General features: G+C 39.2%; 2 protein-coding genes across 2 annotated transcripts in view; one reads left to right on the forward strand and one right to left on the reverse strand.

Moving 5' to 3' along the window:
• The first annotated feature begins 9,802 nt into the window (after nucleotides 1-9,802).
• On the forward strand, nucleotides 9,803-14,916 carry LOC140944711 (kelch-like protein 28). Its single transcript, XM_073393830.1, has 5 exons — nucleotides 9,803-10,438; nucleotides 11,465-11,835; nucleotides 12,711-12,919; nucleotides 13,496-13,858; nucleotides 14,747-14,916. The coding sequence occupies exons 1-5, from the start codon at nucleotides 9,803-9,805 to the stop codon at nucleotides 14,914-14,916; spliced, it is 1,749 nt and encodes a 582-aa protein (XP_073249931.1).
• Nucleotides 14,917-15,050: 134 nt separating this feature from the next.
• The window catches only part of LOC140944712 (lactadherin-like), a 228,011-nt gene continuing 225,906 nt past the window's right edge, over nucleotides 15,051-17,155 (reverse strand). The window contains exons 2-3 of the mRNA XM_073393831.1: nucleotides 15,535-15,915; nucleotides 15,051-15,406 (exon numbers count right to left, since the gene is read on the reverse strand). Of these exons, the coding sequence (XP_073249932.1) occupies nucleotides 15,051-15,406; nucleotides 15,535-15,910 (732 nt within the window). The 5' untranslated portion in view covers nucleotides 15,911-15,915. The remainder of the gene's footprint in view (nucleotides 15,407-15,534; nucleotides 15,916-17,155) is intronic.

Consider the following 17,155-nt stretch of genomic DNA (forward strand, 5'->3'; position numbering starts at 1 on the left):
TATCTAAAATCTAAAATTTACAAAAGGTAAAAATTTAAAAGTTAAAAGATTACAGAGTCATCCCCACTAAAATATACAGAAACTGAAATGCTTAAACAACAAACAACACAGACACGAACAATTAACAATTGATCTGCTCGCCACTGACAATTCGCGATATTTTGCGATAACCGAGTTCACTGTTTTATCATTCGATTACCGGGTTTGTTTTTATAAGGAATATCTTTTCGGGAAGCGTAGCGATATGCCATTTTCACGCAAGAGCAATCGCAAGAATGAGAATAGCGTGGTTTCATTTACGCATGAGCAGAATATTATTTGCAGCGAAACAAAGTTGGACGACATTGTGCACGAGCAGACCATTATTTGTAGGCAGTTATTTGCAGGTCGCGTGTTGGGCTCTCGGCCAATGAAAAGGAAGAAAAATTTGCAACGAATGATGATCACTTTTATTGCGAATCTTCTCAAATTGATATAAACAGGTCTCACAGCGTCTTGGCGTCCTGCGGTCTCTAACAGGGAACGTCTGCTGTTTTCGTACATTAATCTCCTTAACCGTCTTATACAGGGCTGATGAGTTGCTAAAAGCATGGTTAGCTCTAGCCATTGGTTAAGCAGTATCAAAACCAATACGTTGTCAAGGTATATATTAAACGCTGGTTAACGCTAACCATGCTTCGAGCAACTGGACCCAGGTCAATTGTGTTGCATCTTACTGCGCCTGCTCACAAAGCTTTAACAGACTGGCTCATTCCCAGTCGTCTACCGTGACGCGCACGGTGGCAGGAACAAGTCTTTATCCCTCAATTTTCTCCTTCGCATCCAAGCCCGAGCTCCACTACGGAGAGGTGAAAGACGAGGAAGGTAAACAGATTATCTATAATATAACTGACAAGCATCTTTGCGCTTGTACTGTGTTATATGATCTTCTTTCCCTATTCTCGGCCCGTGAGAGAATAGAGTGATTGTTGTTGAATTTTAAAGTGAATATGAAACTAGTTTTTTTTTTTTGCTTGATACAATCTAGACAGTGAACTGATAAGGAGAGCCAAAAACAAAAAAAAAATTCGAGAGCGATTTTTCTTTCCCGTGTTTTGAGCTACTGAAAACGTGAAATTTCACTTCCGGGGGACTACAAAACCGCGCAAGTGAAAACAGGAGACTGGGAATGATTGTGACGTCATTTCAGGGCGTTCTTTTTCGCGGCAAGCATATTTCCTAGTAATTTCTCCCTGTGACAACTGTTATTACGCAAAGAAATAGTACAAAAGTGCGATGTATATTGGTTCAATAACACAAAAGACGAGAAAAAGGTGCTTCTATCCATCAGATACTATTTTTCAACGATTCAAGATCACAAGATCAGAAGCGTCACTTAGATACCAAAACGCCGTTAACACTACATGAACCTCTGCCACTCGGTTAGCTTAATCTTCATCTATGGTGCAGAACAGCCATAAAGCTCCACTCGCATAGATATATGGTTATGCCATGTCAACACAACAAATCGCACGTATCTTGCCCTGAACCTTGGAGTTAGAACGTGTGACACGATGGTGTTGCGATCAGAATTTGCCGTGAAAACCTGCAAAGGAAATAAATGTGTACAATTCATTTCTTTGAAATACATTCATTCGAAATCAACGATTACAGAGAAGCATTCTTTCTTAAAGTCAGACTTAACCGTAAATTGCATTGGGAAGATTGTTGATACAAAGTAACCAATGACGTCGATTCTCAAAAGAGAAACCTACTAGGAAAGGCCAAAGCAATATTTCAATTTGCGCGACATTAGAAAAAAGAAGGGAGCTGGAACCGAAATTAAATGTTAAGTACCGCAAATGTTTCTGGGATTATTACTAGTGACGCGCCGATCAGCTATTGGCCAATCTTTTTCCCTTGTCCCTATAGTAACAGTCCCAGAGGTCTTTGCGAGAGTTAACTCGACCCAGTTCCCTTTACGTTTTAAAGTGACGAATGGCAAATAAACAACCTAGCTAACAAAATAGTTAACTTATTTAAATAAACAAATGTGGCTGGCTTTTTGAAAACGTTACTTTTAAAACAAACCCCTTCTGGCGAGCAAAAGCGGAAGACCTTAACCAAACACAAAGCGTGGGAACTAACATTGTGATTGGTTCATTCTTGCGTTTCTGCTTCCAACTCCCACAATCTGATAGTTTCACTGGATCGTAAGCGACGGAGACATATGGTAAGCGAGTCGGAAGAAAACGGAAACGTTCAGATTCTTCTCATTACCGATTCCGCCGCGTATTGATAACTCCGATTACGAGTCGGGCCGAATTTTTATTTTCAACAGGTTTTTAACGATGTTACGACTTCGCTTACTACTCGGACTCCTACTAGACGCCGCTAGCTAAGAAAAAACTAGCCTTAAGAAATCCATACCTTCACAACATCATTTTCCTTGTATTCCTCCCATTTGACATGTACACTATCTGAACTAAACAAAATTTTGTATGACGTTACCCATTGAGGAGGGGACCAGGAAGGCCTCCCCTGTGTGGCGAGTTTTGTCACCAGCCTGTCCTCCCCAAGGTCAGTTTGTAACCACTGGCCAGCTTCATTCAAATCCGCCGACCAGGATCCCATGTGGCCATTTTTAACATTATTTAGACGAGCTAGCCAAGGTTCGTGTCCAACGGTCCGCCATACTGTTGAAGCTGTGATGGCTGAGTTTGGCAATACATTATTTTCCATTCCAAGCGCACGAGTGCTACATTCTGTGTTAAAGAAGAACAAGTACGTTTAAGACTTTAAAGTATAGTTGCTTCTTTTAAAGTACAGTTTCGAATTTGAACAAGCCTACAGTCGTAATGAACAGCCTTGTAGTCAAAAAAGGTGCGACTGACCAAGCTGGACTGTGAACAATATAAAATAATGGCAGACAGCGAAACATGATAGTAATCGAATCAAAGTATTAAACGTAAGGCCATATTTTGTGTGGCAACTCAATTAAGAGAGAATGTGTGTTTACTAGCACCACTAATTATCCGAGCGGTGGAACAGAACGGAACAAAACAGAACAGAGGAACTTTATCATCCACAGTGAGAGCGCCTGATGGCATATGACTCTTAAATAGTGGTCTTTCTGCTTTTAACTCAAAGTAACTTGGGGCCAAAAAAGAGGACTTGACTTGGGGCCAAAATAGGAGAGGGTACGGGTAAAACCTCCCGCTGTTTGGTCTGCTTCCTCTCCCGCCTTCCCTGGTGCTCCCACGTCATTTTCCTCCCCTACAACTTAGGCCTCTGGAAGAATGAAGGTCTGGCTCGCCGCATGTTCGGGCCGTCCCGCTTTCGGGTTCAGTTGAAGAGAAAGAGGACAGAAATTTTGTTGTTAAGCTGAGTAAGATCAACTAGTCACCAAACTCGAGCTTACCTTCGCACTTTGAAAGAAAGCAAATCAAAGTGCTGCCACATTCTGAGTCTTTGTTGCAGGTGAGAGGTCTTAGAGTATTCTCCATGTAGTTTGTAAATGGAACTTGTCTCATATCTTCAGGGTGGGAAGCGTGTGTTTTATCATTCAGTTCACACCATCTTTTTGTCCGATAAAAGTTGCTGCTATGGCAACCGAGATGTCTTATGCACCGGGAGATGCAGTGTTCAATCAGCTCCGCAGGCCCGGCATTGATGGCGTGGTTTATAAGCACGTGATCTTGTACGGAGTAAGAAGCTGCCTTACATTGACTTGCGGTGGCACTTGCGATAGCCATATTGGAGAACCAGCAAATGAGCATGTGCAGAAGGATACAGATGAAATTCATTTCTGTGAGATTCATAAAGTTAACGACGTTAAAGGAATGTTTTTGTAGAGAATAGTTTCGATGAAACTACAAAGTAAAGCTTGGCGCACTTTTGAGTTTATTTATCTATGCTAGGCAAAGGTTTCAGTTTACAAAGTAAATAGTGCATTTATATGCAGAAAATAGGTGTTTCAAGGTAATTAAGGATGGGAACCTGGAAACAAAGGGATTGAATTGAACCTCTATTAAATGGATGAATTCAGCTGTTCGCGCAGTAATTTCTTCGATCATATTTCTTCTAATAGGCCGAATTTTGGTAGAAAAATTCAGGTTGTTATTTGGAAGGTTATTATACGCAGTTGTTAAAATTCTGAATTTTATTAACGTTGAAAAGATCAGTAAAATTCTGCTGAAAATGGTTCAAGTCAGAAGAAAAACTAATCAATTGTTAAAATGTCGGGATGAGGCAAAACTGGAAACATTATTTGCTAAACCAATCACCATGAGAGTCTTTTGCTAAAAGTGTGAACGGATGACTGAGTCCTGAGCAAACGAAGTTTGTTGAGAAAATGGCCATATCACAGCTGAAAACACACCTTCTAGAGGAAGCAATTAAGTTTTTTAAATAAACTTAACTAAACTAGGCCGCGCAACAATAATTATTTTTGCAAACACAAAATAAAACCAATTGTTCGAGCCTAGGTGAACAAACAACGATCAGGACAACGATAAAAAAGTAAAAACAAGAGGGCGAGAGATGAATATTCCTCACAGGACCACCCAAAAGAAAAGAACTTTAATTAAAGAAATGAATTTAACGCTATTACAACTGAAGCGGGTATTTATGTGGCATAAGTCTTTTCTCAGTCTTATTGCCAGGAAACAAATGTTTCAGCCTATTATTTCAATAGTTTTTTACGTTCCGCTGTAATCTGTAAGGAATACTAGGAATCTCTCAAAAAGTCGAGGTTTACGGTGGCCGGTCTGAACAGCATGATCAATACGTGTTGGTGCCTACAATGCATCACTTTTTAAAATTATACATGTCCATATTTCGATGCACTTTTACAAAGGAGATAACAATGAGAAATTAATGAAAACTCATGGTCATTGCCTAAGAAGAAAAATAAAATCGTAAAAACGATCACCCCCTATTTATTTTCTAGCCGATAAAAATTTAAGATACATATCAGCCCACCATTCTAACTCAGTGACATATGCTGTTGGTTTTAAAAGCGAAACAAAATGCCTTATTTCATTGAATAATCGGCTATCTTGGATTTAATGGGTTTGGTTAGTCTATAGGTTAGTTGAACGTAACGGATCGAAAGGACATTCCTTACCCTGCAGTTTTCCCCGGATTGTTGACGTTAAAAGGAACAATCGCGAAACAAAATTACAAAGGTTTACTTTCCTGAAACGCAATTAATGTAATTTGATTGTAAAACAATCCAAATCTGAAAAATTTATTTTTGATCAATTAGGGACCGTTCTTTTTTTATGAGAGAAGGGGGGCTGGTGGGATTTTGGCGGGGGGGGCACTCGAAAAAAATTGGCTTGAAAGGGGGGGCCAGCCGAAAAAAAATGAAGGAAAGGGGGGGGGGTCGGACGAAAAAATTAGATTAAAAATAGGATAAGAGATGTTTACAAATCGAAGAAAAATTGTGCTCTTTTATTTATAACAAATATGCTAAAACAGTTCCAGGGTAACAAGAAAACTTCTCAACAGCTTTTATATTTTATAAGGACAGTGAACATACCATAATAACAGGCTTGAATAGCAACAACTTTCTTTTCATTCATAAAAATGTTGTTGTCAAGCTCATATAATTAAAACCAATAATTTGAGTCCTGAATTGGAACTGACCTCGTTACCAGAGCTTTTCTCTGAGAAATTTAATGGGAGGGGCATGAAACTACTATGAGGTGTCCCCTTCCTCATTTTCGACGTTCTTTTCGATCTTGTCGTCGCTGTGTTCCTCTTCTTCTTCCTCCTGTTCTTCTTCGTTGTCTTCCTCTTCTTCCCCTTCTCCGTCGTTTTCTTCTTCCTCTTTGTTCGTGTCTCCGACGTTTGAGCTATAATCTTCAGGATGCAGGAAGCAATACATCCTGTTTCTTACTTCTGGCTTAAGGTTGGTAATAAGCCTGCTTTGTGCCGCGTTGCTGAAGTAGCTTGATTGCAGTAGGTGAGCGATGAATGCTGCATCCCGTGTTAGCAACAATGCTGCTACGTCTTCAACGTTTATGCACGCTTCCGGAATTGTCATGGAGGGAGGATAAAGAAGACAATTGGGAAGCTCTTTTGCAAGGGGATTTGCAACGCAGATATGATACACGCGTAGGACGTTGTTTTCAAACCGTTTGCGTTTTCTGCCCTTTGATTTCCTACGGTTTTGTTTTAATTTTCTTTTTTTTGACACATAGTGTCCTGTTAAGCCCTTGAAGACCTGGTCAAAGGTCTCCTTCTTTTTTTCGAGGTTTTCTAATTCCCCTGAAACCTTGAGCTGCTTTGCCTCAATCCTAGCGATGTGCTGCACATTGAAGTCATGGTGGAATTTCTTGTCAGGCTTCAGGGTAATGCCATTCGCCTGGAAGAGCGTGGAGTCATGATCACTCAGAATTTTTAACTGCCCTTTCAGTTTCTCAACAGCCTCTCTGTGTTCTTTTATAATGTAGTTCAGTCTCTGTCCATCACTAGGTTTTAACTGGTACTCTGGTTGTAGCAACTCTCCCAACCTCCCCTAGCAACCATCTGCCCTTTGAAAAGCGGCCTCCTCTGACATCAAAAAATCGAACTGCCTGGATCGTTCAGCAGTGAATCGCTTTTTAAAGGATTCGTCGCTTTCACCATCCTTTTGCATCTTGGTGTGAGCTTCCTTCAGCTACAACACGCTCAGGACGAGCAGTAAGAAGAAGAGCTGAAATTGACTTTTCATTCATTTGAGTGAGGATTTGTTAAAAACAGCTTTCTAGCTTTCAGCTTTCTTTCACTAAATTACGTGAAATGTAACAAAACGAAATTTTAATGCAGTAACTTTTTTAATACCTTATGTATTTTTTTATTCATGGGGGGGGGGGGGCCTTCCAAAAAATTACCCTGATGAGGGGGGGCCATGCGAAAAAAATCGGAAATTGGGGGGGGTCATACAATTTTCAAATTACACTCCTCCAAATCCCACCAGCCCCCCCTACCCCATAAAAAATGAACGGTCCCTTATTAATAACTTACATGGTCATTTGCAATTTTAATATCGCAAATCGTCAGGGTAAAACTGCCCAGCTTTAAGGTGGCTCGATGGGGTTTTTCAGGGTCAATACCCCCCAAGTTTGAGCATTAACTACGTCACTATTGATAAGGATTTGGAAAAATTACCACCATGCAGTGGAGAGCTGTATTAAATAAAGGTGAAAATTTGTTACGATCAGGGTGGCATCGGAGTTGTCATAGCAACGAAATGAGGCCATTTTCTCGGCACTGCAAACTCTCCTTCCAAAATCGTTCACGAGAGCTTTTTCCTTCAATAGTCAGTTCCATCTTTTTACACGTTTTAAAAACGTGTGTGTAAGATCACGGAGGAAGCTGTGCCGATTGTCAGAAAGAAAGATTTGATTATTATGTATCGAGACGCACTTGTTAGCGGTTTTGTAAACATTTTGGTCAGTACTTAAACAAATAAGCGAATAGAACAGCCATCTCATTTTTTCGACTTTTTGAACTTCTTGTTTTTATAGCCTAGAAAGGCGTTTTTTCGATCTAGAATATCGTAAAACGTATTTTCCTGGGCTCTATTGTCTAGAAACAAAAAGATGGAAGAATGGCCAGTTTTTCACCAAAACCATGGGTTGACCCATTTGGAAAAATGTTAAATATCTTTACTTTTAAAAGTTGAATTTTTTATAGCCTAGAAAGGCGTTTTTTCGTTCTAGAATATCGTAAAACGTATTTTCCTTGCCTCTATTGTCTAAAAACAAAAAGATAAAAAAATGACCAATTTTTGACCAAAACCATGGGTTAACTCCTTTGGAAAATTCTCAATTTTTCGACTTTTTGAACTTATAGCCTAGAAAGGGGTTTTTTCGTTCTAGAATATCGTAAAACGTATTTTCCTGGCCTCTATTGTCTAAAAACAAAAAGATAAAAAAATGACCAATTTTTGACCAAAACCATAGGTTAACCCCTTTGGAAAATTCTCAATTTTTCGACTTTTTGAACTTCTTATTTTTATAGCCTAGAAAGGCGTTTTTTCGATCTAGAATATCGTAAAACGTATTTTCCTGGGCTCTATTGTCTAGAAACAAAAAGATGGAAGAATGGCCAGTTTTTCACCAAAACCATGGGTTAACCCATTTGGAAAAATCTTAATTTTTTGAGCTTTTTAAAGTTGAATTTTTTATAGGCTAGAACGGCGTTTTGTTGTTCTAGAATATCGTAAAACACATTTTCCTGGGCTCTATTGCCTAGAAACAAAAAGATGGAAGAATGGCCAATTTTTCACCAAAACCATGGGTTAACCCTTTTGGGAAAATGTAAAATATCTTTACTTTTTAAAGTTGAATTTTTTATAGCCTAGAAAGGCGTTTTTTCGTTCCAGAATATCGTAAAACATATTTTTCTGCCCTCTATTGCCTAAAAACAAAAAGATGGAAGAAGGGCCAATTTTTGACCAAAACCATGGGTTAACCCCTTTGGAAAAATCTCAATTTTTCCACCTTTAAACTTCGTGTTTTTATAGCCTAGAAAGGCGTTTTTTCGTTCTACAATATGAAAAACACATTTTCTGGGCCTGTATTCCATACAAAAGAAAGTTGGAAAAATGGCCATTTTTGGACCAAAACCATGGGTTAACCTCTCTGGAAAAATGTCAATTTTTCGACTTTATGAACTTCTTGTTTTTATAGCCTAGAAAGGCGTTTTTTCGTTCTAGAACATATTAAAAGACATTTTCCTGGCCTATATTGCATAAAAAAAGTTGGAAAAATGGTCATTTTTGGACCAAAACCATGGGTTAAGCCCTTTGGAAAAATGTCAATTTTTCGACTTTTTGAACTTTTTGTTTTTATAGCCTAGAAAGGCGTTTTTTCGTTGGAGAATATCATAAAATACATTTTCCTGGCCTATATTGCCTAAAAAAAAGTTGGAAAAATGGCCATTTTTGAACCAATACCATGGGTTAACGCCTTTGGAAAAATGTCAATTTTTCGACTTTTTGAACTTCTTGTTTTTATAGCCTAGAAAGGCGTTTTTTCGTTTTAGAATATCGTAAAAGACATTTTTTTTGCCTGTATTGCCTAAAAACGAAAAGATGGAAAAACGGCCAATTTTTGACCAAAACCATGGGTTTACCTCCTTTGGAAAAATCTCAATTTTTTTTAATTTTTGAACTTTAATTTTTTTATAGCCTAGAGACAGGTTTTTTCGTTTTAGAATATCGTAAAAGACATTTTTTTTGCCTGTATTGCCTAAAAACAAAAAGATGGAAAAACGGCCAATTTTTGATCAAAACCATGGGTTTACCTATTTTGGAAAAATCTCAATTTCTTTAATATTTGAACTTGAATGTTTTTTATAGCCTAGAAACAGTTTTTTTCGTTCTAGAATATCGTAAAACATATTTTTCTGGCCTCTATTGCCTAAAAACAAAAAGATGGAAAAATGGCCAATTTTGACTAAAACCATGGGTTAGCCCCTTTGGAAAAATCTCAATTTTTTGGAAGTTTTGAACTTGAATTTTTTTATATCTTAGAAAGACGTTTTTTTGTTCTAGAATATCGTAAAACACATTTTCTCTTGCCTCTATTTTCTAAAAGATGTGTTGCTTTTAGTGCCACCTGCTAACATGTTCACACAGTAGCACGCGGTACCTGTCGGTTTATGTTGCCGATTCCGGCTTATTAATAAGCGAAGTAAATATCGAAGCTGATTAATTTACATGAACAACACTTAAATCTGCAAGCAGAGTGACTCACCGAATACCAAGTTTATTTTGCAGCTGTTACACTTTAGAAAAAGACGACGTTGATTTTATTGGAAGCAAAGCATGCCTTCAAACAGCTGTCATGTCGGGGATGTACAGAAGGACATCAACCGAGTTAAACCTGACCAAACCTACTTGTTTGTGGATAGAAGCTTTCAAGAATCAATCATCGAATATTTCCAGTTTTTACGCAGGGAAGGGATTCTCTGCGATGTGACGCTGAGAATCGGAACTCACAAATTTGCTTGTCATCGTAACATTTTAGGAGTTGCTAGCCCTTATTTTCGCTCGCTTTTCATAGACAGTGAAAGTGGAAGGTTCATAAAACACGTCGAGCTACCACAAGAAATTCATCATTCAACAATGGAAGCTGTCTTGGAATATATGTACGGAGGGAAAATTTTCTTAAATGCAAGTAACGCTATTGACATTTTTAAGGGCGCTTGTTTCTTTAAACTTCAAAGCTTGTTGGAGGAATGTTCTCAGGTACTGGTCAAGTTCCTAACTCCTGAGAATTGCCTCCAAGTAAGGGACGTTTCGTTAATTCATGGACAAGAAAAACTACATCAGCGATGTCAGAGATATTTGTGCGAAAACGTCGTACAGATTGCGGACTCAATGTCTTTTTTGGAACTTCACCAAGATGAGCTTGAGAAAATGTTGTCAAACAATGACATTTGCGTCGACAGTGAGCAGCAGGTGATTATGCAATTAAAATAATTTCTGTATTCTAACAGCTATTATTAAAAACTGATCGAATCATTGGATAATTCATTTCTAGCTAGAGCTCAGATTGGCTTAGCCATCATACCATGCTCTAGCTCCAAATATGGAAACTGTACGTGTCTGCTCAAAATTCAAAACAAGCTGAAAATCGGTTGTTTTTACAAATAACGCCGGGAAGAATTCTCGATATTTTGTGGGCGTTTTTATAAAACAATTATTCCGCTAGCGCTTCTTGGATATTAGATGATTTTAGAGTGTTTTCACATGACGTCACGGCGGCCATATTGGTGTCCGAAAACAATGAAACGGCGGCCATGTTGGTGTCCCAGACCAGTCCTTTGGGAGCTGGACTTTTTTCTTATGCAAACGCTTTCTTTTGTCCCAATAAATTTGCAAAGATGCTGGCCACGTCAGTGAAAATACTCTATAGCCAACTCGGCTTATATCCAACACGCACTCGTGGAATAATTGTTAATTAAACGTCATAGTAAGTTCTAAGAGTAAGACCACTGGTTTAATTTTTGTCCAAGTATGGTACGGTTTGGGGTATAAGGGAGTCCAAGATAGTCCTAGATTCTCGATTCCACTCCCTATTGGATTCCGGATTCCAGATACTGGATTCCAGTAATAACTTACGACGCGTCTCATCGAGGGATTTCCTTTTGCCTTTTCAGACTTCATCGGCACCCAGGGCACACTTGCCTTCTATATATATAGATATTTATATCTCAATGAAAATTCCTTTCAAATTCATAGATTTTTTCGCAGAAGGGGGGTGGCCGCGGTCTTTTCGGGCTCACCCCCTAAATCCATCCCATGGCTGTTTTTAGAAAGTCGGATGAAATGGTTCCAACTGTGCCATCCCAAAACCTAGGCTCTCCTATGGAGGAACATCAGTTGACCAAGGGTCAGAAAGTTGTAATCCTGGGATGATAGTTATTACGAATCGTTCCAAATCAGTTTAGAATCCTTGTAAAACAATTATTTTATCCGTTGTAGGTATTCGACAGCCTGGTGAGATGGACTGAATATGATTGCAAAGAGCGCGGGATCCACTTCTCCAAATTACTGCAACATGTTCGGCTGCCATTACTGTCCACCGGCATAATTATGGAGCATGTACAGCGACAGGAATTAGTGCATCGCTCTCCCACAGCAAAGGAAATGGTTCTGGAGGCCATGAGGTATAACACAGCGGAAGAAGAACAGAAACAATCCATGAGTAGTCCAAGGACGGTGCCAAGAACATGTTCGACTTTAGTGCAAGTGATTCTGTTTGTTGGTGGTAAGGGCAAGACCCCTGATGAAGGGCACATCACGTTTTGTTATCTTCCTGAAGAAGAACGTTGGTATTCACTAGCACCTTTACGGTGAGTAAGAAAAAACTTGAAAGGGGTCTTTCTAGCCGCAGGTACCCTCATCACAAAAGAAAGAAAGGAACCAAACAATAAATTTCTCAAGGAGGCTTTATTGTTTGGTTTTATTGTTTCTTTTGTTGTACGTAATCTGTGCCTCGGTACCTACAAAAGGAACCAGATTGATGACCGTCGGCTGTAACCATTCTCGTTAGATACCAACTTCCTCACTTATTAACTGGTGCGATGGGCGGCGACAAGAAAAGTCGAATGTTATTTATATCTTTACAATGGGTCTTGAACTCTGGTTAAGATAACGGATCCTGTTCGCGTTTAACTGCAAAACAGCCTACTCTCCTCGCTCTCAGTCCCGAGGCACGTCCCGCAAAACTCGCTCCCGTAGCGGTGAGGAGCGAGGAGACATGGCTTTATTCGCAGGCTAATTAGCCTTCAAAGCGGCAATAATTCGATCTGTGTCCATTTTTGCGCCTCTATATTTAAAGTGTTTTTTTTCCAGATTTTCTCAATATCTGAGTCTCTAAATCCTACAGTTTTATTCATGTTTTACCTAATATGTGTTAGCTCAATCTCACTTGAAACTTTTGAAACCAAAAAAGAATCTTTCTAGAAACAAAGTCTACCTTCTTTGAGGGGGGCGGAGGTGGAAACAGAGAGCGAGACTGAGGAGAGGGTCAGTGAGGCTCGCCCCCTTTGCGCGAGAATCCCACGCAGGTGCTTCGCGCTTTGAAAACCCGCTTTGGGAGAAAAAGAAAAACAGTGTTTTCCAGACTATATCAAGAATTTGTTTTCCTCATTGAATGTTACTTAATCCGTTTAGGAAAAATGTAGTGCTGTAAAGATATGCTAAACAATTTCCGCCACTTTTATAGAACGCAGTTGTGCGATCACTCTGTTGCGTTAGTTGATGCATCGGTTTACGAGACTGCTGGGTCCGAGGAAGGCAAGGCCTCTCTTCTGTTTCAAGATCATGTGCAGTGCTTTAATCTGCAATCAAATATCTGGAGCCTTGTGGCCCCTGTTCAGGAAGCGAGGGCCAAAGCTGCCGCCGTTGAACATGATGGGCTGTTATATGTCTCTGGTAAGGGAGAATACCCGCAGATGAAATTCTGTAGGAATAGGCACGTGCCTAGGAGTTTAATCTATTACCTCCTTTTAGCAGTTGACTAGAGTTTGAGATGGAAAGATAAGGAACTGACGACGTAAGAAAATCTTTACCCGGGTCTGAAATTATTTCAAGGAAGTTTGGAGAAAGAATGTATGAAATTATATTAATTGTTTTTCTTAGTGAAGGGAGTAAAAAACAGGAAAGTGTCTGCTCCGCTAGAGGAAATTGCCTCGCTCATCTTGTTACAATTAGAGAGAACAATGTTAGGCGGAAGAGATCAAACAATGAAATTGTATTAATTTCAATGAAAGAGGAGGGGAGGGAGGTTCGCTGATCCATCGACTAACGAACTAAAAAGGGTAGCCATTTGGAGAGTGTGCTTTCTCTCGAATGTTTAGTCCTATAGAACCGCGGCTAAAAATAACCGGCACGGTAAACGAACAGTTAAATGAGTTTTTTCAGAAAACTGAACTTTTTGAAGATGCTGTCAAACTAACGCCGAAAGTATAACATTGCGCTATATTGAAACATTTCATCCATCTTACCTAGGTGGCATGATGAATGGTTCCCATAGCAACTCGTTTGAAGTATACAATCCAGTCAACAACAAATGGAAATTTCTCTCGCCTCCCACAATCCAGCGAACTCGTCACGCTATGGTTGCTAAGGAAACACACATTTACGTCATCGGTGGAGAAAGCCAGGGTATAGAGCCGGAAGTCAGCATGGAGCGATATGATCCAGAGGTAGACCTCTGGAGCTTTGTATTACCGATGAATTGTGGAAAAGTTGGTGCATGCGCTGTAGAACTGGAGGGAAAAATTTACGTCATAGGCGGAAATAATGGATACAATACACTCCGGCAGTGTGAGGTTTATGATGTACAAACCCACCAGTGGAGCTTGACTAAAGGTATTTAAAAAAATGACATGTTTTATTTACTAGGCTCATACTGAGTAATCATTTGAGTCATGGAGTGTACTGACGAGTAAAGCAGTTCATTTAAACATGTTAGAAACCTTTAGATTGCACTGCGAGGACGAGATTTTTAAAGTTTTTTTGCTTATTCTCAAAAATATACACCCCGGACTAAGCTTTGTTTTGCTTTTTTCACCAGAAAGATCAAAAGGTTATTTTTCATTGAAGGAGGTTAATCCTTCTCTCTATTGCAAAATGACAAAACATATCACTTTAATTTGGACAACATTTTCCGGTTACTTACAATTTCACTGGAACCTGTAGAAGAATGACAACAGTAAAAGCGCGCGCTCAACTTAGAATTAAAATCTCGTTCTCGTTGTCGTACTCGTCTCAGAATCTAAAGGTCGCTTTTGTTCGGGCTAGCGACCGCTCAGTATTTCCTGCAGTCGCTGAGGAATATTAGGTAAAGAAGAAAGTAAAAACTACGATGGGGTGTTATATAAGACGAAAGGCTGATTTCCATATCACAACTTGTGTAAACCTGTTAGTAATGTTTAAATACAAGACACGATTTGCGACGACGATTTTTAAGAGCAACAATGTTGGAACAATCTTAAAACAAATCGAAAAAATATCGTTAAATTTATAAAGATGCAACACTGTGTTGCTCTGAAAATCGTCGTTGCAAATCGTCTCGTGTAATATCGCCCTCAAAATTTTATTTTTGGCAAACTAATTTGGCAAGATGGGTAATATTTTCGAGGCTCGGGCTGTGACATTCACAACAATTGGGCTTATAAATCTAAAATATTAATGAGATGAGTTGCGTATAGCTTTTTCGTCCAGATCACTGATTTATATTGTATGCTTTATTTCTAGGAATGAAAGAGTTTCGTCAAGATGCCCAGGCCGTCGTTATATACCCTCATTTTATTACCGTTAGTTTGTTGATAATGCGGCAACTGAGCTTCCAGCTCATATCCACCTTTTCAGATCGAGCCGTTGATGGCAACCACAACCATTGTACTATTAGATTATTTTCCAACTAGATCAAGAAAATACGAAACTTGTTTGCGAGATTTCTAAGTCGAAAGTTTTTGCTTGTTCGTAGAACCTTGTAAGTAGCCATTATTCTCCTATTGATTTTGCTTGTGGCCTCGACCATCCCGGTATTAGAATCGTGTTAAGAAATAAAATCGCGATCACATACCTTTACAGCATTATTTTCCTTGTATGACTGCCATTTGACGCTGTCTGAACTGAACAAAATGTTGTAGGACTTCACCCATTGGTCCTTGGAGGGCTTCCCCTGTGTGGAGAGGTTTGTTAGCAGCCTCTCCTCCCCGAGATCAACTTGTAACCACTCGCCGACTTTATTAGATTTGGCTGCCCAGGAGCCCGTGTTGCCATGTTTTGGAACATTATTGAGCCGGGCTAGCCAAGGGTCGTATCCAGTTTGCTTCGTCCAAAAAGAGGACGCTGTAATGGCTGAATTAGGCAAGGAGTTACTTTCCATCCCAAGTGCGTGAATACTGCATACTGTGAAAAAAAAGAAAAAAGAAAACAGGTTTAAAAGCCTCTTAGAAGCTAATTATATTTGATTGCTTTACTTTTACTAATACGTAACAGGGAAGGTCAAAGTAGGATCAAGTAGTAACCAAACTCACCTACGCACTTCGATAGAAAACAAATCAAATTTTTGCCACATTCTGAGTCTTTGTTGCAGGTGAGTGGTCTAACAGTATTCTCCATGTAGTTTGTAAATGGAACTTGTCTCATATCTTCAGGGTGGGAAGCGTGTGTTTTATCATTCAGTTCACACCATTTGCTTATCCGATAAAAGTTGCTGCTATGGCAACCAGTATGTTCGATGCACCCAGAGATGCAGTGTTCAATCAGCTCCGCAGGCCCGGCCTTGATGACGTGGTTTATAAGCACGTGATCTTGTACGGAGTAAGATGCTGCCTTACACTGACTCGCGATGGTCATCTTGAAGAACCAGCAAATGAGTGCGTGTAGAAGTATTATACAGGTGAACTTCATTAGTCCTGACAAAATTCATAAACAATGTTATCATTGCATTCTCAGGTCTTCTCATTAAAGCGTGGAAACGAAGATAGTTTGATGAATAATGAATTAATCAAAGACATATAGACCAGTTAAGCGCCTGAAATTAATCAAAACTTGGTTTCCGGAGAGCTCACTAAATTTTCATCTTCGTTTTTCATTCGGAGTCAAAAACTCGAAGTATGGTATTTAAACATTGACTGTACTCTGGTCAAACCTTTTTCTTGTTTCTACATTCAACGGTATGGCTCAGGCCCCAGTTAAGCTAGATATATAGCACTATCCACCGACTAAATCACTATCCAGCGGCTAAAAATTCGGGAAACCAATGGGGCAACGACCGCTTTTATCATTATAAATTGCGCATGCTCTACTGTCTTTTAACACTGCCGGGCGCGATTCATTGAAGTTCACGGCCATAATCCATTCCCGTATTTAAGGAATGGTCCCTTTCTAGTCGCAATCAGGAGACTGCAGCTGTCGCAACATATAGTGGGACTTTTATGATCATATATGATCCATATAAACAAAAGATGCTTATATTATATATCAGCATTAAAAAAGGTGAATCAACAACTGCTGGGAAAAAGGCTACAGACTATTGTAATCTAAGGGGTCAAAATTTCGTAAACTTCTTTAAAAAAAATCCTTTAACGTACGTTCTCGAAGCTCCACCCTTCAAAAAACATTTTCAAACTCGGCCACTTAAAAAAATTATATTTTAGCTTGGTTTTTTAGGGTACTTTTTACTTTTCACTTGAACGAACGGCGTTTTTAGGTCCGGATAGCGGTAAGGAAAATCTGTATCGGAACTTCTCTCAAATTAGTAAAAACGTGCACTAAAAAATAAACATTGACACTATTAGTTAGATATATATTACTCGTACCTTGCATTTAGGCATTTGGAGACTGATCATAGGTGCAATTTCACACACACAAAAAAATGCTCAGTTTGTATAAAGCAAATTTTTTAACCTGTAGTTCTTTGCAGACTTAGAAGATCTGCTAGAAGGTAATTAAAATGAGGTCTAACTTACCAGAAACGGAATGCTGCAGGCTTTTGAACTTGTCAGTTTGTAAAGCAAACTTGTTTTGAACGCTTTTCGTTCTGACAATATATTTTTATTAGTTATTGGTAAGACAATGATCTTTTGAAATGGAAATTTTTGACGTCTTTTTTAAACATAAATTGCGTTTTCTTTTTGTTTGTCGCTGTTGGGC

The sequence above is a fragment of the Porites lutea genome, chromosome 7, assembly GCF_958299795.1.
Source record: "Porites lutea chromosome 7, jaPorLute2.1, whole genome shotgun sequence".
NCBI classification, from domain to species: Eukaryota; Metazoa; Cnidaria; class Anthozoa; order Scleractinia; family Poritidae; genus Porites; species Porites lutea.

Bases quoted from the DNA above. Each gene is read 5' to 3' on its own strand.
- LOC140944711 (XM_073393830.1), top strand. From the start codon at position 9,803: ATGCCTTCAAACAGCTGTCATGTCGGGGATGTACAGAAGGACATCAAC. The intron at 10,439-11,464 runs GTGATTATGCAA...TATCCGTTGTAG, and splicing joins GCGTCGACAGTGAGCAGCAG to GTATTCGACAGCCTGGTGAG. The intron at 13,859-14,746 runs GTATTTAAAAAA...CTTTATTTCTAG, and splicing joins CCAGTGGAGCTTGACTAAAG to GAATGAAAGAGTTTCGTCAA.